Source organism: Lepisma saccharinum, chromosome 22, assembly GCF_977018435.1.
Source record: "Lepisma saccharinum chromosome 22, izLepSacc3.1, whole genome shotgun sequence".
NCBI classification, from domain to species: Eukaryota; Metazoa; Arthropoda; class Insecta; order Zygentoma; family Lepismatidae; genus Lepisma; species Lepisma saccharinum.
The window spans coordinates 20,811,641-20,832,149 of NC_139250.1; the positions used below are offsets into that span (position 1 = coordinate 20,811,641).

The 20,509-nt window shown below is 36.4% G+C and overlaps 1 protein-coding gene across 1 annotated transcript in view; it reads right to left on the minus strand.

Moving 5' to 3' along the window:
- mgl (low-density lipoprotein receptor-related protein megalin) overlaps positions 1-20,509 on the minus strand; it is a 262,815-nt gene that overhangs the window by 19,327 nt on the left and 222,979 nt on the right. Inside the window, exons 41-46 of the mRNA XM_083143948.1 lie at positions 18,910-19,202; positions 11,037-11,163; positions 7,676-7,861; positions 5,645-5,849; positions 3,907-4,144; positions 1,160-1,414 (exon numbers count right to left, since the gene is read on the minus strand). Of these exons, the coding sequence (XP_083000074.1) occupies positions 1,160-1,414; positions 3,907-4,144; positions 5,645-5,849; positions 7,676-7,861; positions 11,037-11,163; positions 18,910-19,202 (1,304 nt within the window). The remainder of the gene's footprint in view (positions 1-1,159; positions 1,415-3,906; positions 4,145-5,644; positions 5,850-7,675; positions 7,862-11,036; positions 11,164-18,909; positions 19,203-20,509) is intronic.

A 20,509-nucleotide genomic window follows, 5' to 3' on the forward strand; every position in this document is an offset into this window, starting at 1 on the left:
CCAGACTAATGGGGGGATAAGTGACTGGTTTAACGAAAGTACGGATTAACTGAAATAACCTAAAAGAACAGTAGAAAGTGCATTAAAACTCAGTTTATAGCAACAAAACAAGTTTATTATGGTGTATTTAAAGGGCATAGACCTAAATACAACACCATTAAGCCTTGTTTCCATGATTATGAAAAACTAAATATGCTGACCAAGGCAGTAATTTATTTTATTAAAAACATAAACTAAACATAACGTTTCAACCTTCTAGCAAGGTCTTCTTCAGACTCTGTATCAAGTACAAAAGTAACAAGATACAAAAACAGGGTATTATATATACACAAACATTACTCCCTCCAGACTATTTAGAAAGTTGTTTGGAACTTTCTAGCAGGTGACTTTCAATTGCCAACTTTACTTTCACCTAAATGGCTAAACACAATTACTTCCATATAGAATGTGGTTGGACTTTTAATCTCACGCTCTTTCCCCTTCATTTTTCTTCCTTCTCCTCTCCTCTTTCTCTCTTGTCCTTTCCACTCTTTCTAACATCTTCTTCCATTCTTTGTTTAACTTCAGTCCCCCATTCCAGTTCATTGTCTCTTCTTCACCTTTCTTCTCTATTTCCTTGGCTTCCTTCCATTTTCTCACTAGCATTCTCTTCTCACTAAATACACTATACAGTACAGTACAAAGTCTACGGAAAACAATTTCATCAGTGGCTGACTGCCTTTTCTTTGGGAAGTTCTCTTGTTGACTTGTAGCCGCATTAAAAACCTTGCAGTCTGCTTTTTTTTTTCATGCTGTCTGTCCGGATTAAGCGAAGTCTAGCTTATCGGTGTCCGGATTAATGAGGTTTTCCTGTATTTTACTTTGCCTTTCTGCCACTTTTGGCTAATATCGAAGATGTGGATGAGTAATGATATGATGAAGGGACAAGCACAAAGAACAGCCATGCCCAGGTTGGGATTCGAACCCGGGACCACTTGCTGCAGAAAAGAAGTGACTCTCTACAAAATGCCCATTTATGCACCCATTTCTATACCATGCTTCCCATATGCATTTACGAACTACACCCATACAAAATATAAGTACCATTTCACTGTAATGCAAGTTCTTTTTTTTTTTAATGTTAATTGCATAATAAAATATACTAAAATATTCTACTTACGACAACCCAGTTCATCGGAGAAGTCACCGCAGTCATCGGCGAAATCACAAACTCTTGCCTTATCCACGCACTTCTTATTGGCACATTGGTATTCTGAGTAATGGTTGCAAGGCTTAATTCTAGTGGCACATATGGTCATGTTGTTCTCATCGCTGCCATCTCCGCAGTTGTCCACACCATCACACATTTGGTATCTTGGAATGCATTTGTGGTTTTCACACTGGAATCTTCTCAGGGTGTCACAGTTGAAATCTTCTGCAATAAAATAGATAAAGCAAAAATATATTATATAACCTACTTGCAAAGGGTTCTCTAAATACCAATTGATTGATTTGGTGTTTTAAGTCCACTTTATGCACAGTAAGGCTAATCGAGACTGGACTTACAGTTTAAAGTGGGACGCAAAGTGCCTCCACTGGGCATTGAAGCCGGGACCCCAAATACCGATTGATTTCCATTTAGATGTTGTAACATAAAATGTCAACAGTGAAGCAATGAGTTCTCAAGTGGATGGTGGCAGACGCCACCAAAATTAATAGAACATTTACAAGGAAGTTTCGCTGATATCTCTTTAGTAACTCGCTTACGTCTTATATAAAATGTTATAAAATTAAAATATGTATTCATATCCTACTGGTATGGGCCAGCATAGACAGAAGTTTGCCAGTAAAAACAGTCATTTTACCAAGTCAATGTTTCTATAAATAACCTGAAATTTATGGAATTTCTACATTTTGTCATTGTTTAAGAATGTGAAAACATCAAACATTGCATGCCGCTGAACAATATCTAATAAAAAGATCAGTTCTGCAGGTGAAAAGCAGCTATGAGACTACCTCCTTTCCCTTCTAAGCATCCAATCAATCATGTGTAACCACCCTTGCCATGTAAATAACACTATGTTATCACTAGGGAGACAAATTTATGGTAAATAAAAATTGAGGATGTTAGATCAGCGGTATATACCAGCGGTGGAAAAAAAAAAAATTGCACACACTTTTTCATTATGAGAGGAAACAACATACAAAAGAGTTATAATTTGATAAACTACTTCATTTTTATATACTGTACACATACACAAGTACTTGTGTACACATACACAAGTACTTAGATTTCAACTATAATTGCCAGTAGCGGCGATTAGGTGGGGCAAGGATAGTTTACTTTTCTTGCTAGACAAGGCTTAGTATTTAGAGGCCATAGTGCAGGGGCAAAGAAAGTGGGCACCCTGAACCCTCCCCCCACCCGAATTGCCGCCACTGGTAATTGCACTGAAAAAAAAAGAAGAATTTCACTTAACCACAGTTCTAAGTCTTGCTGTGCATATATATATATATTTTTACTCACTCTTACACATTCACCTGTGAGTGGAAGAAATATTTGTGATTCATAAGAAAGCTGGATGTGGTAGGAAACTTTAGGCAAAAGACTTTCGTTACAAATCGACAGTTTGCGTGCACAACCTCGATTGCCGGTTTTTGCATGTTTGCTACTTAATTTGATGATATTTCACGGTTATTTTGCGAAAAAGCATTCATTTCGTGGAAAAGCACACATTTCGCATTACTTCACGAATAAAACTCATGCATATTTCATCATTGGGGGTGTAGTTATGTGCTGAATGTTAAAAATTGCATCTTTTTTTCACATTTCGCGATTTAGCGCATCACGAAAATTCAATGTCCCTAGTTATCACTAAACGAATAGGAAGAAACATTTTAGAAATACTTAGAGTGAACAAAGTGGAGATTAAGAAATGGAAAAGTGGTAATGCTGTAGCCTTGTAATCAAGGAAACCCAAGTTGAATCCCCAGTGGAGGCACACAGTAGTTTCGATCCTACTTCAAACTGAGGCCCATTCCAGATTAGCATATTGGTGCATAAAGTGAACTTAAATGTTAGATTTTTCTAACAGTGCAACTTTTCATGGTTTAAATAAATAAAAATATATTAGTTGTTTTGCTTATTAGAAGTATCTAATGATTTTTTCCAGAACTAAATTATAAAATAAATATTGAAAATTTACGTGGACTTAAACACAAATTCATAAAGAGTTATTATTATTATGAATTACAGTGACTTCTGTGTAGCAAGAGTTATAAACAATCGCCTGGATGTCCTCTACATGCTGTCAAATTTGCCAATGGTTACATAAATATTACCATAAATATTACCTATTGTTATAAAATATTAGGTTAATATTTAGGTAGGCACACACAAAATTATATACACAGGGTGAGTCAGAAATATGGCTACACTTTTGAAGTAAATGTAGTGTGTTACTATACAATGTAGAGAGACATGGTGAATGGTACATTAAACTTTGAACTTCATTCTTTCATTTCAGATAAGTGCCCGAGCTTATGTCACTAGCCAAGATGGCGCTGGACATACAACAGCAGGTTACGCAGCGTGGGCAATTGCATAGCAGATTCATCATGAGAGCCGTGTGCACAGCAATGGACTTAAACTAAACAATTTGATGTAAGCAGTTCATTTCTCCACTTTCTCACAGTCGCCAGCAAGAATGTTACATTAAAATCACGTCTCACACATATCTTTCTTTTTTTTCCCCACATATATCCCTGCACTACAATACCTGAAGATGAGTGGCATTAGCTTTCAGAAGCATATCCGGAAATTACTTGGCTGGTGCTCTGAGAGAATCTATATTATTATCTGGCGTGAAAATGTCAAAAATTATTGATGTAGCTTTGACTTTACAGAGAAAGCTTTAAGAAACTTACTGCACAATTCTGGACTTTCATCTGATGCATCTCCACAGTCATCCGTGCCATCGCAGAGATCTCCCTGGTTCACACATAAGTGATTGCTGCACTCGAATTTGCTCTCCGGACAATAGCGACCTCCTGGGTATCTTGGTGGGCAATTCATTTCGTCGCTCAGATCTCTGCAGTCCCGGTCTCCATCACAGTGGAAGTATGCAGCAATGCAGTGTCCACTAGCACATTGGAACGTTCCATTCTACAAGAATAGATAAAGAATACAGGTCACAATGGATCCACAACAGTTGCTTATTGATTGGGTTACCACAGATATTGTAGGACCTGGTTGATCGTCATACTGGCACCCAGCAAGGGACGAACCCATGACAACATGTCTGAACATTATTGGATTGTAGTACCCTTGGTTCATAAAGCAACAAACAATAATTAACTAAACCCTTTTTGACCAAATACAATGATCATACCTTAAAAACCCATAAATATCCTTAAGATTTTTTTTATGTACATCACACTAGAATCAAACATAATCATACTGAACATACCAAAAAATCACTTGTCATGAATGAATGAAACCAGATATACGAATTGTTATGTATTAGTAAAATCCAGATTGATACTCCAGAAGAGTATCAATCAGTATTGTGATCAGTAGGGAGCGCAAGTTGATGAAATGCCATCTTTTTTCTAAAATCTCGGACACGATGCCCATTAAATACACACAATATTACACTTCGTCTAGAACCCAAAAAAGGTAATGTTAAAGTGCATTTTTTGCCAATTTTCAGGTTTTAGGTCATTTTCCCCGATTTTCCCGTCATTTTTCGCAATATTTGGTGAATTGTTTCGACATATTTTGTCACTTCTTTCATTTTGGTAATATTCTTGGGTCTTTTCACTAAGGTGAATTAATGCATTTTACACCAATTCATTCAGTGTATACGATTTTTTCATTAAATTGTTTTAAAATTATTTGGTTGTTTCCATTGGAAATCCTCGGTGCATATTTTAATTGAATGTGCATGCGGTATCATTTGGTGCCTTTTTTATATAAAAAAAGCAAGATTGCATTTTGTTTAATTTCCTTATCATTTCAATTTTTAACCTGAAACTAATGGTCATTTTTTGCATTTTTTATGTCATTTTTTCCCATTTTTTAGGACATTCTATAGGTCATATACCTATATTTTTTAGGTCATCAACTTCCGCTCAGGTTTGAACCAGTACTCTCCGATATCAATACCAGTTATATAAGCAGTGAAAGCAATTAGGGGGGGGGGCGATTGCCCACACCCAATTTTTCCCACTTTTGCTCCCATACTATGCTAAACCTTATGTATCAAGAGCAAGTAAACTGTTCTTGCACCCCCAGTTATGGAACCCAATCGCCACCACTGGATATAAGCATTGAGATCAATATCTACTCACCACTCAAACTTAGCTAGAACTAATGGTCAAGCATGACACACACAGGGTGGTGCAAAAGTAAGTTGACAGTCTTTTATTTATATTTTACAAGTTGGTGATTCGTAATGGCGGGCAACCTGACAGTCCAGGACAGAAAGTGGATCCTGAAGAATTACTGGAAATATGAAAATGAAGAAACGGTGCATCAGAAGTGGCAGCGCTAAACCTACTTGGCATATGTCAACTGTCAACCTATTTGTGCACCACCCTCTATTATTCAGGGTAAAAAAAAAATGCCTCCTCAAGGTATGTGCAAATAATAGCTGGAAATTACCTTGCACTTGTAACCACCGCAGTCATTCTCATCGGTGTTGTCACCGCAATCATCATCATGATCACATTGCCATCTGTTAGGAATGCACTTGTTATTTCCACAGCGGAACTCTGACTCGGAACATTCACGGTATGTACCCTTACACAAAGCTTCTGCCTCATCACTATTATCACCGCAATCGTTTTCGAAATCACACAGCCACCTCCTGCAAAGAAGAATAACATTCAACGATTAAATATGTCCAATATTTAGATGGTTCTGAAGAAAAGAAATAAAGATCGTCAAAAGTGAAGTGACCTTTCCGAGAATGGGGACAAATGGAAGGAAGAATTTCCTGGGTTTATGAATACTAGTGTGCTACGTTTTTTAAAATAACAACAGATAATCACAGGGTCTCGGTTATTGCAAGTCAAGCATGTTGCCACCTGTATACTAGCACTGTCTGCTATAAAACTATTAATCACTATTATTTTGTATTGAATTATTTTATGAATTTATATTCTACATATAAAATGTCAACTCTCTCTACATATTTTGCAATGTTCATTCATCATTAGATCTATGTAAGAAATAATTATGTAAATATATTAATTTCCTTTCTTATCTTCAACAACTCTTACTTCGTCGCAAACTGAAAAGTATATACCTAGGTATGATAAAGTAATGGTAAAGATATGATTAATGACATGATAATTAATCGTTGTCTCAGGCGTATCCTCAACATAAAATGGCCAGAAATAATATCAAATTATGAACTATGGAGAGAAACAGCCAATTGCAACCCAAGTTAAAAGGTGAAAATGGAGTTGGTTAGGACACACCTTACGAAAAGCAACTGAAGCAATAGAGAAAGCAGTCATAGACTGGAAACCCCAAGGAGCCCGAAGAAAACATGGAAGAGAGCAGAAGAAGAAGCAGCCGAGAAAGGAAAAACATGGAAAGAGGTCAAGGAGTTGACACGTCACAGAGCCAAATGGAGGCGTTTCACTGAAACCCTTTGCTCCTAATGGAGCAAAAGGAATTAAGTTGAGTAAGTCAAAGATATGATTAAAATTCCTCTTTTTTAATGAAATAATAACAATTTTGTGTTATTTGTGGAAAAATATTTCATGCCTATTGATTTTAGCAGCTTTCTTATAGCAGCCAAAGATGGTTTAGAGACTCTAAAATTGGTGATTAAAATATTAATCTGGATCCCCCTGTGTAGCAGTCAGATGCCCTACCAAATGGACCTCTGTGGGTCCATATATCTAGGGTGTTCAGAAAAGGCACGTAAGTCACAAAGTGTGATTTTTTCTGTTGCTTTCATACAAGGCACACTGAATCAATTATATAAAATATTTAGTATAATTTTATATTGAGCATGTGTAAAGATTCTAAAGAGTGATGATCCAACATGTATATCATGTGTGCAATGTTTGCTATTAAAATAATAAACACAAAAGAAACTGTATTCTGTAAGATTGCATTTTTAACTTAAGTGATTCTCCCCAAACAGCCTACATACATATATAAATGTATATGTGTGTGTGTGTGGGGGGGGGGATGTGTTGCAAATAACAATTATTATTTTATACCAATAAGTGTAAAAATAGTTTTATTGGTAATTATTCATCATACTCTTCAAATAATCTGTGAAGAATCTTATATAAATAATCCATGAATAAGAACATATTAGTGTTACACAGCTATTGCACATCATCCTGTACAAGACAATATACAGTACTGGCCATATTATTGGACTCATTAGTTGAAAAAATTAAACACAGATTAACTCACTTTATGTAGAGGAATTTGACAGATTTAAGGTTTTGTGATACACATTGCATTGTTATACACTGTTATACAATGTTCTTCTTTTTTTACAATGAATCCAATATTGTACAGTCAAAAGATTATGCACACAATCTACACTACAAATTGATGTTCATCACATTGCTTTTTTCCAATGTTAGAGGCTAAGGTTTCATATTCGCTAAGTCTTTGAACTGCGTGTTCCATGTGCAACAATTACATTTCCAACATTCTTACCTTGGAATGCATCTGTTGTTGGCACACTGGAAGTCACCAGTCACGTGGCATTTTGGACAGTTCTCAGGCAGCTCATCGCTGTTGTCTCTGCAGTCGTCTTTTCCATCGCAGAACAGCCATTTAGGGATGCAACGGTAATTTGCTTGCCCTGGACATCGCTGCCAACCATTTGTACAATTGCGTTGCCTGCAACGAGGAAGAATGCTCAGTGAACAACAATAAAGTACAACAACTGATTGCTAATAAATGCAATAGTGCATCTCATCAGTCATGACACATGTAAATCAGTGGACGATCTGCAAATGCATTTTGTAAGTTTTAGATTTTTTGAAAACTACTTCTGTTCCATTTTTTAATTTGACTTGTATGTTCATTGATATTATCTATGCTTCCAAGTGTGATACATTAAAAATAAAGTGCGAGACCTAAAAATAAATGCACACACTTTGAAGCCCTTGAATCCATGCATATTATGCCAGGTTCAAAAATTTTAAATTTGAAAAATTTACAAATTTTGAACAATTTTTTAAAAAATGTTCCTGCATCATTGATTTTTGTTCTAGTTTTCATATGTCCTAGCTAGGTACCTCCTCAATACATTTACAGAGCTTCTTGAAAATACCAATGAACACAGATTGACTGTAGCCCTCTGCACTACGGAGAGCTCATTTTCCTTTTCTATTTCAAATTTCAAAACCATATAGAACTAAAAAATTGAACTATGTGATACCTTAACATATAAAATTTCAGAACTGCTAATTAACTCGTTCACTTGGGTGCAATGGACACCAAAATATAAAGGAAACAAAATTTTTACATGTTTACTCTGATGAAAAATCTACGAAAATGCAAGGAATGATGAAGAGGGATACAACTTCTTCTGGTGGTGAAAATCAAAATCCTCAGCTAAGGGTTAAATCAATACTCTATTGGTACGAGTATTAGCCAATAGAGGTGTATCGGTAGTGATCAGAATGCTACATTTTAAAAGTTGCTTTGTTACAGTTACTGCTACTCGTCCAAAGAGTAAAAAAAAACAACCTTGAAACAACCACATGGATATTCAAAAAAAGTTACTAGTATGACAGCTGTACTTGCAAAATAGATCGTTATCATAATTCCAGTAATTTGTTAGATGTTTGCTCTAACATTGCAGATAGCTGGGGAATGCTTCTTTGAATGACTGATTTGGTGTTTTAAGTCCACTTTATGCACAGTAAGGCTAATCGGGACTGGACCTACAGTTTAAAGTGTGATTGAAACCACTATGTGCCTCCAACTGGTATCAAACCCGGGACCGGATGCTTCTTTGGTATAGCTAAATGAGCAACAGGTGGAGCGATGCTTTACGTAAGTTTCCTGTTGGGAATGCTTCCCTGAAGACACAGTGGAAATTTGTCATCTTGTAATCAAAGGGCCCCAGGTTCGATACCTGGGAGAGGCACTAGTGATTCGGATCCAGTCTCGATTAGCTTCTCTGTGCATAAAGTGGACTCAAATAAAAAACTAGGAAAGACCCCTAGTTGGAAGGATGGATCCTCCTGATGCTCCATTCCCCACACTGCTCATCATCATTCATCATTCTTCCTCATTTTCATATTTAGCCAAGTGGCAGAAAGCAACTCTAGATAACAGAATAACAAAATAAACCATTGTCCATTGTCATGATTAGCAAAAGTAATAGAAAAGCGATGTAAAAGTAGAAGAAATACATACATTTGGAAAAATTATCGTTTCTGAAAAAAAGTCAATAATTCATACATATTTTTTTACAATATCATACAATATATTGAGGAAATTGATGGGTAAATCCAAGTGTTTTAAACATATTGCAATTTTGAAATTTGTGAACAAATATTATGACCAAAAAATACTGTAATTGTAATTCCAGAAAGTGTATGTCTATCATTCTTGTAACAATAATTTCTTGGTGGTGAGATTCTATGTACTAATAATGATCAATGCTGTTAACGTACTGAGCCATTGAATGCTGGCACTATTTCTTTGTCATTGTCCATCCATTGAGTGCTAGTTTCCTCTATCCACAGGATTTGTTCCTGGGGTGGGACAAACTAAGCTTTCTCCCCCAGGGGTGCAGCAAACGAGGCATGTTTCTCCCCAAAATAGCGATGCAACTAAGAAAGATATTTGTAATCTAGATTATACGTATGTCCATGTAATAGACTTTGCCTTTATGAACCCCCTGCAAAAGTAAGTGTTATTGTCGAATTTTTCTTTGACTGTGGTCACATTCAACATTTTTATCAAAATGCTGAAAAGAAGTGTAGTTGTAGTGAAATTTTCGCTACAACTACAGGAATTTTGTAGCTTCGCTACAGCTACAGCTGCAATTTTCAAAATGTAGTGCTGCTATAGCTACCGCTACAAATTTTGTAGCTAGCTACAGTAATGTGCTACGTTCAACACATGTGTATCGGCTTATTAGTAAAATTAATTTTTATGAATGAAAGATATAATTCATATACCAAGGTTTTGTAAAGCAAATGTCAAAATATGAATTTTCTTAGTCTAAGGCAAGAGTGATTGCAGTTATCTGGTTATATACAGGGTTAGCCTAAAATAAATAGACACTTTCAAAGTTTTACAGCAAGGAGAGTGTTAATAATATGGCTGAAAAACTTCCATGGTTTGAAGAGTATGTACTGAAGTTTACATTGGTGAGTTACAAGTGTTCTGTGTGTGACCCTTTTGTAACATGACAGATATCAATGCGACAGTTCAGTTCTCCTCTCCCAGGACTTTTCCCCTTGCATAGACAACCACTTTCCTTAAAATTCTTGCTCCAATCGTAGATTGACTGCCATGTGGGTGGTTGATTATAATACAGTGTTCTAAAAACGATGCTGCGCGATAGTAACAGAATTTGTTTTTACAAATTCAATCACGCAGAATTCTCCACCTGGCTAGCATCCATACTGCTCAACTTACGTCAAGGGTGCTCAGGTGATGCTGACGAAAGAGGAGGCCGTAAACCTGAAGACTTTCTCTATGCTTTCTGATGTAACAAATAAATTTCAATTTATAAAGCGTTTAAACTGTCTATTTCTTCTAGGCTAACCCTGTACATACATTGAATGGTTAATGAACCATTCCAGTTCTTCACGGAACATTTGCAATTTTACATCCAATGGGTAAAATATATATTATTGGTATCAGTAAATTTTACATCAGTACTGTATTGATATTAGTCCATAAGTGCATTATTCTTTACAATTTTCTTAAACTTTGGATGTGGTTACCAGGATCAACTGTGAACTCAAATATCAAGGATTTTCATGACTATTTGTCTCATAAAAATTATTATGTATATTCAGATTACTCAAAATAATTGTCCACATACCTGCACATATATGCTGGCTCATCAGAATCATCACCACAATCATTGTCAAAATCGCAAACCCATAATTTTGGTATACATCTTTTGTTCTTGCAAGTAAATTCAGTTTCAGGATCACAAGGTCTGTTATCTGGAAGAAAAGAAACTTAGATTTAATCCATTGTCCTTTAACCTTTAATTTATGAATAATTATTATTTTTATTATTACCTATTTTTTCGAAATAGTATCTTTTTCACATTGTATTGTTTGTATTTCTTTTTCATTTTCTTGTTTCTTTAGGACAATTAATATAATGAATGATGATTATGTGGAATTGATGAATGAATTTTTCACAAAGCAACATCCAGGCTGGAAGTAAGATTCAGAAGCTTGTAACGTATTTGCGTATTTACTGATATTTAAAATGCATATTATTACGTAAATTTCGTTAAAAGTTTGCTGCAGGTGCTTGTCACCTGATTGCTCCCATATTTGTGTATAGTGACCACGTAGTTCGTTGAAATGATACAAGATGGCAGCACTACCTGATGGACGATGTGGGTTACGGCAGTTCGTAATCACACTCGCCCTTGGATCACGCAAGAGTCAACACTACTGGACTAAGGAACATTACAGAAGATATTATCCACTCAGACTTTGACTACAGGAGGACATGCAGTAAAGTGCTACGTTTCTACAATATTCCACGAAAACAGCGATGGTGTACTGCATAAACGGAAATAGTTTCTTCGTCTGCCCAAATTAGACAATGCTTGGTGAAGAAAGCATGGGGGTCGTGCTTGGTGAAGAAAGCACTTAGATGACACTTGGTGAAGAAAGCGAAGGAGAATTTGGGAAGAGCTCCTTCCATCAGGCAAAATTACGATGGAAAGATGTAATTTGGGACTTCATTTCACGAAGGAAGCCGTTTGACCACATTGCTGCTACATGGAAAATTGGGAAGTCTCGTGCCTAGGACATGTCACATTACTATGCAGGTATGAGCAGTGAACTTTATGGTGCAACGTGTGTGGTTTTGACAAGTACCAGCTTTGACCCCCTTTTGAAATTGCATCAAATGCTGAAATAGCAGGAGTATGTGTAATCGGATTTGCAACATACTTTTGAGTGATAAATTACATGACAGTAAAGAGGAAACCGGAATAATTTGGTTGTTTGCAATTTGCCAATAACTTTGCATTGTTTGTACATAAAAAGGTTACAAGTGATCACTGGATATTAGTACACGTACTTTACGATTAGAAACGACACGTATTAAATTAACGACATGAATTTCAAGTTTTTGATAAAAATGGAAAAATACGTTGTTCGTCGCTAAAATACAAATCTGGCAAATCGCGACAGTCTCGTAGTGCGACTCTCAATCTTGACCTAGCGAATATAATTTCAATTTGTGAAATTGCTTCCCCTTTTTGTAAGCATCTAATTAATTTGATGTTAATTATTGTAACCGTAATTTGAAGGCATGCAACTGTTGATTACGTAATTTGAAAATTACGCGAGTTTGTTGAAAGTCGTATTTGACACAATAAATTTAATTTAGATAAATTAAGGTTGTAACAGTTTTGCTGGTCAAAACGAAACCAGAAATTTTTATTGTACATTATTGCCAAAGTGAAGAATTATTTATACGTCAGATTAATTATGGCTTTAACCGTTGTATGAATGCTTGTATTTAATTTAAACCAAATAAACATATTTTAGATCCAATGAGATCAAATATTCTGTGATGTACAACATACAATAAACCAAAGAAATTGTTAATGCATAAAGTTGCGAATATTTAAATTGTTCTTGTTCTGTGGGATAAATAGGGCGATCGTCTGGAATTGCAGAGTCATGTAGTACTGTAATTTCACAATTGTTCACACATAATTTTTGAATAATTGTAAACAAGGATATATGCAATAAAAGATACATTAATAAAAATGCAACTATGAATATTCTTTGATATTGTTTGCCAAAACTTTGAAATTGAGAACAGCAGTCAAAAAAGGTCTAGTATTTTTTGCATGACACATATATTTGGTTATTTATTTATTTATTTATTTATTATATTGAACTCAACAGGTTTACACCAATTTACAGAGTTCACATTGTAATAGAATAGTACAATTTCTTATACAATACATAGAATAACAATATTGTAGAGTTTCATAACCTATTTCCATCTATTTTTCTAGCCAATGTATTCATAACTGATTTCTTGAATTTGGAATACGACATTGTGAACAAATCGACGCTTTTATTCTCTTTCTCCATAGCATTGTAGACCGCACTCATTCTCCAAATAGGTGACCTTTTCATGATATTTGTTCGCGCTTTGCTCACATAGAAGGTTCCATGCTTGGGTCGCATTTTTATGTTCGGAATGCGTATTTTGAATTGTGAAAGCCACAGAGGAGATCGAAGTTTGCCGTTAAAAATTTTCCAAAGTAGCATAAGGTCTCGGGCTGTCCTTCTGTGGTCAAGTCTGTCCATATGGAATTGCTCTATTAAGTTGGTATACGATTCGAACCTGGGGTATTCGCCTTCCAGTTTGAATTTCATGTATCGCAATAATTTTGACTGTACACGTTCTAAATTTGCTGTATGTTTTTGAACTTCTGTGTTCCATATGACAGAGCCAAATTCGAGTTTTGTACGCACTAGAGAATAATATAATATTTTTAGTGTTTGTGTACTTCTGAAGCCCCTGCCCGTGCGAATAATAAATCCAACAAGCTTGTACGCTTCGCTTATTACTTTGTCCAGATGATAGGGGAACGTTAATTTAGAATCAAAAAGTATTCCTAGATCTCTTGCCTTTTCCGCTTTCTTAAGGTTAACATTATTTATTTTATACTGATAATCTATAGGCATCTTTTGCTTGGTGTATGTAACAGAGAAGCATTTTTTAACATTTAGGGAAAGTTTGTTATACGAACACCACGCACTCAACCTATTTATGTCGCGTTGTAAGGAGGCACAATCGTCTGCACTTGTTATTCTTTTGTAGAACTTTAAATCGTCAGCAAACAAGAGTTTGCGAGAATCAATCAGATGTTCGGGTAAATCATTAATTAACAACAAAAATAGAAGAGGCCCTATATTGGATCCCTGAGGGATGCCCGAGCTCACCAAAAATTCATCGGATGAGGAGCCTTTGTAGGTGACATACTGTCGCCTGTTCATTAGGTACGACGCCATGAGTTTTCTTAGAGAGTGTGACAAATTAAAGCTACCTAGTTTACTCAGTAGTACGTCATGGTCTACTGTGTCGAAAGCTTTTGAGAAATCAGTATATATCACATCTACTTGCCCCCCTTCGTCTAATACTGTACTTGTATAATGCAATTTCTCTCCAAGATTAGTTTCGATCGAGCTGTTAGGTAGGAATCCATGTTGAAATTCGGATATGGAATTTTTCACATGGTTAAAAATATGCATGTATAGTATTTGTTCTAGTATTTTCGCAGGAGTGGATAAAATAGAAATAGGACGGTAGTTTTGTATTGTATTGTTTTCACCCGACTTTTGGATTGGACATATAGCAGTCACTTTCCATCTATCAGGAAACTGCATAGATGATAGGACAGAGTTGAAGATGATAGCCAGAGGAACCTTTAAAACATCAGCGCAACCTTTGAAAATGTATGGTGGGATTTTATCAGGTCCAGCGGACTTCTTTGGTTTTAACTTTTTGATAGCATTTTCGATTTCATTTGTACTGATTTCTTCAATATTCAGTATGTCTAGCACTCTACTTTGTGGATGCTCTGTCATAATTTCAATATTATACATGGACCCATTGCCTGTGTACACAGACTGAAAGTGTTTCGCACATTCTTCTGCAACTGCGTTTACGTTTGGTAGGGGCTCACCATCCTCAGAAACAGGGTGTTTCGGTTTGTCGCGTTTTTTACTATTGATATACGTCCAAAAGAGAGAAGGGTCATCCTGCATATTCTTTTCAACATTTAATACATAGTTATCATATGCAGCTGATATTTCTTTTTTTACTAGTGCTCTAATTTCTCTAAATTTATTAGCATGGTAAGTTGGGTCCCCTACACTTTGTTTCCACTTTTTGTGGTGGTACGCCTTTGATTTAATTTTCTTAATTATACTAGTCGTAAACCAGCTAGGATATTTCGGTGCTTTAACGTGTCTTAAAGGGACGCATTTATCGAGAGATTCGTACATTACATCATAAAACATGTCTACCATTCTATTAACATCATTGGAAAGCTTTAAGATCTCCCAGTTAACAGCAGATAATATTTGGTACAGTTTCTGAAAATCAGCCTTTTTAAAGTTGTAAGATAAATTGCCCTGCGAGTGTTTACAGCGTGTTTGCTTTACATGTTTCGCTTCTAAAATGAGACATGGGTGGTGTTTGTCCTCGGGTACCAGGGGGTCCGGTTCTCGTGTCAGTTGCAGGTTGGGAACGTTTGTAAGTACGAGATCTAGGGTTTTGTTGTTGCTATTGTGAATATCGTTTATACTATGCAATTGATGGAAACACATAAAATTATACAGGTCGCGACAAATGGGAGTTGACTCAATAAGATTGTAGTTATTGTTTGTTATGCATGGAATGTTAAAATCACCTATAAGGAGAATGTTATGCGCGGGTCCACAATGTCTTTCAATAAAAGCATAGAATACTATTGCAGCATGGTGTGATATATACTACACAGACGTATAGTGTTGGCAGTCCCTGAATTTTAATTTTCACGATCACAGAATCAATATCAGGATTTTCATCATACTTACATATAAGCGTTGCCGTGTATTGCTTCTGAACAGCCAAGAGCACACCCCCACCCAAATTTTTCCCTGAGTTACAAGCACTTCTATCGCTTCTAAACACATTGTATCGATCGTCAAATATTTCAGCATTGGCGTGTTTGTCGGTGAGCCATGTTTCGGTAATAGCCACGGCATTATAGTCGTTACACAATATGTTATGAAGAAATAACTGCATTTTAGTGCGCAGCCCCCTAACATTTTGATACACTACGTCAAAACATCCTACCTGGTCCAAACTGGCACGTGCACTTGCTTGTTTACATTTCCCGAGTCCGCGTTTCTCCCTTCAAATTCTCTGTTGCCTTGGCACCTGGGGTACCGTTGAACTAGAGGAGGGGTGGAATCTTGACCTATTTGTCGAAGATGGCCATTGTCCTCTTCCTTTCTTGTCACAGGTGGGTGATTAGTGGAGGGGGGAGCCTGTTGCTCGCACTGGTTTGCAGACGGAAGGGTTAACGCTGTCGCTCTTGCTTCCTCCGATGTTGTCAGATTTCCAATGTTGAGGTGGGAGGGGAGAGCCTGGTTCTTGGAAAACGAAGTGTCCGAAGAAATTTGTGTCGCAGGAACTCCTACATAATCGCTCTGGTTGTCTTCCAGGTCCCATATGGAATACTTTTTACCGTTTACATTAAGGTACATGTACGTGAGATGGGCTTTGCATCCTTGTTGTCTGGCTTCGAAGAGATGCTTCTTCAGTCGCTGCCTCTGTTGACGAACAGCAAAGGAGTAGTCCTGTTCGATATAAATGTTGGTGCCTTTGAGTTTGTAGCTATGTTTTAAAACTTCCTCCTTGGTTGTATCCCGCAAAAACTTACACACGACGGGCAGGGGTTTTCCTGAGTGCGCGCTCCCTGTACGATGGGATCTTTAGATGGAGTCCAACGGTAAGGAGAGATGGAGTCTGTTTGTTATTAAGTCTCACACCGCGTTTGCTGATTCATCCCACGTTTCGCGTTCTTTTTCCGGAACACCATGAAAAACAAGGTTCTGCCGCCGTGACCTGTTCTCAAGGTCATCTATATGATCCTCCAGAGATCGGACATAAGACTGCACTTCACTTACATCTAACTTGAGTTGGTCTGTTTCGGCCTCCATTTTTTCCATTCTTCCTACCAGTCTGCTCACAGTGACAGATCGTTGCTTCACTTCGCACATAAGAGCTTCATTCGAGCTTTTTACCTGGAGCATAACCTGCTTCAGTTCGAAAAGTTCGCTCTGGACATCAACGTTGTTAAGTGGGCCTGGATTCTGCTCAATTCCGCCTATAAGCAATAGCGTTAACACCACCAATCCATATGCGACATAGCACGTAAATCACTTCCTACTTTGCCTAGGGAGCCTGATCGCCAAGCAGCTCGGAAGAGGCCGATCACCTGCCGCCACTGCATCACTGAGATCCCCATCTCGTTCCACTTGACTGGCCGCTGGAGACAAACGAAAACACGTCCACTCGCTTCAGCACAAGCTTCTCAAGAGTAGATTTATTATCATTGCACGACGCATTTTGGAATTGTGATTATTTCTGAATTTGCATTAGTTGTGAAATAACTATCTTTATAGCAAACATTATTTGTGGCGATATTTGGGCCAGCACCATTCAACTTCCAGTGTTATTTGAGGCATCGCAAAAAACGTGACAAAAGCCTCCAGTCCAGCAATTTGTACGTTCTACTGCCAAAATGCTTACTTGACTCCCGGCCTCTTTGATTTTTATGGTAGCTTATAAATCTTCAGTGAACTAAAGCGAGTAGAACTTTACAAGCTTCAGTGAGATCACCATCAACATCCTCTCTGCAACTGTGTCAGCCACATGCATTGTTGCCTTTAATTTAATGAGGGTGCAACATACATTCCTAACATACATATACAGAAAACATTCTTACGGATTATTCAGAGGATCAGCATAACCTTAATTTCATATTTTTCAAGACTCAAAATGTGAGAAAATGTAAAATCTATGCTCCACAGAATATTCTTATTGTCCTTCCGCCTGTGTATTCTACTATGCAAATGCACATCTTTACATATGATATTGTTGTTTTCTTTTTGTAACACTTGATCATACACTTTTCTTCAGATAAAGTGACACAATTGATAGAATTTTTAAAGTTTGAGTCAGCTTATCTGCACACGAGTGTACAACATATTAAAAAATCAGAAATTTCAAAATTCCAAAGCTTTTTAGGTTTAGATGAACCAGTCGATTTCACTTGACCCTTCAACATTCAATATATAGCTCAAAGCCAGATAACAAAATTTAATTGAAATATTTCCATACCTAACAAAATACGCTTACAACTACCAACAAACATACCAAATCTCAGATGCAAAATTTCTCTATTGTGATGTTTAATTTTGAGCATTTTTCAAGTATTCATCCATATGTTATCAATTATGCTATCCCCATATGTAGTAAAAACATAATAAATGTATCAAATTACTGCCTTTCTTTGCACATTCTGAATTTCTTGTGTGCTAATTTTTAACCCATGTTTATGGAACTTTAGTAGTTCTGAAATTATTTTTTAAAATTTCTTAGTTTTTCACCAATTCACTAAGTAATTAAGTCCAGTTTGGACATGTACTTACTGTTTCCCCCTGGCATTCACCACATCATGTGGCTTCATCAGGAGATAAGACAAGAATAGTCTAAGTTTAAAACATGGAGAGGTACGTTGGGTTAAAAAAGGTTAAAATGATAAAAGGCAATGCAGTACCCTGTCACTCCTTCCTACTCCTCTGGCTGGCAACCTTTTTTAACCCATTTATCTCTCCATGTTTTAAACTTTGACTATTCTTGTCTATCTCCTGATGTAGCTACATGATGTGGTGAAAGCTAGACTGAAACGGTACATGTATGTGAAAACTGGACATCATTACTTAGCGGAATGATTGCATGTGGTGAAAGTTATATGTTATCTAAGTTTTCACTAAATTCTATGGCATTGCCTAGTTTTATGGGTCATGCGCACCATGACACTTTGTAAAGACAGAAATGTCATTTATGATAAGATGGAAATAAAGAGAAATGCAAAAGTATATTAAAAATTAATAATTTTAAATTAAGAGAACATAACGTACGGCAAACAGCTGGGTCTTCGTCACTCCTGTCCTTGCAGTCAGCATCGCCATCACATTTCCAGGCATTCAGGACACACCTGCCATTGGATCTGCACTTGAATTCCAACTCAGGGCACGGCAAGTCGCAATGTTTCTCGTCGGAGCCATCTCCGCAGTCGTCAACTCCATCGCAAATTGTTGCGGAGGCTGTGCAGTTCCTGTTGCTGCATTGGAAAGTTCCGGCTCGGCAGTGTCTCTCTGGGCAAGAGGATGGTTCGTCTGATCCATCGTGACAATCCCTCTCTCCGTCACACCTTTGTTGCAGAAAGAAGGTATCAGTTGTAAAACAGTGATTGTTGTGATGATTTTTATTGGACTTCTCTGTCGTAAGGTAGCATTAAAAACATAAATATTCACATTTTATTTTGAATGAGTTATTTCTCACAATATTATATTTCCAAAAGTAGTTGAATATTGAAACAACTAAGGAAATTATTTGAAAATTATTTCCTAGAAACATTTTATGATTACCTAGATACAATGTAAAATAATTATATTTTGAAAAAAAGATTGCACATTCTTGACAAATTTTCAGAGCAGTTTGAAATGTATAGGAAAAAGGTATCACTGAAATTTTAAACATTAAAAGAAAAAAAAATACAAAATTAACACCAAATAATTCTACTTCACAAAATCGATTTTGTATCTTAGACATGGTCCAGTTCAACAATTAATTTGTCTTACCTTTCACATGGACCTTTACTAGTGTCTGTTGTTTTTGTCTCATTAATAAATTGAAAAATGAATTTTACATCAGAAGTAAGTCATTATCTTTCCTAAGCTAATTAAGTATTTTCTGATCCTTGAAAATTCAATAGAAATTAAATACAAAATGGTAAATGTGATAATTTTGGATATTCGCTCACTAGGTATAAAACAACTGAAAAGTATGAAGGCTAATCATGAATTGAGCTACAGGTTTAACCCATCCGCATACTATTTAAATGCCAAATTTTTTGCTAATAAATACCATTTAAATTTGGCTATCTCCCGTGAAGGTTGCACAGCAAGACAAGATGTCAAATATTGTGAAAACTATCCAAGCAATTTACGTGAAAATTTTATATATTGAAGTGGAAGTATAGTAATAAGTATGCACATATGCAGTTTACTTGAAAGATAATTAGAAACTCACCTAATAATTTTGATCACACACATCTTTGCATTCCATTTCCATTCCTCAACCTTTTATTTTTTTTCTGCCACAGCCACCTCTTCCTCACTTTCACTACATTCTTCAATTTCACTAACACAAAATAAACCCCCGTGTTCATCTCCACTTCCAAAATCTACATTTTCCTCTCCATCATTATCAAAAAGCAACTTTTCAATCACAGAATATTCTACAACATTCTTACGCAACATGTTTGCAAGACGTAACAAATGAAGGTTTGTTTACATGAGAAATTACTGAACAAAACATGCTTGAAATGGTATGAAAAACTTAGCTGCACAAACATACACGTCATAGAATCGAAAGATCATACAACCTCTGCCATCTATTGAATGAAAAATAAACTACGTGATGAAAATCGGGAACCCGTCAGTTCGACGACTAGGT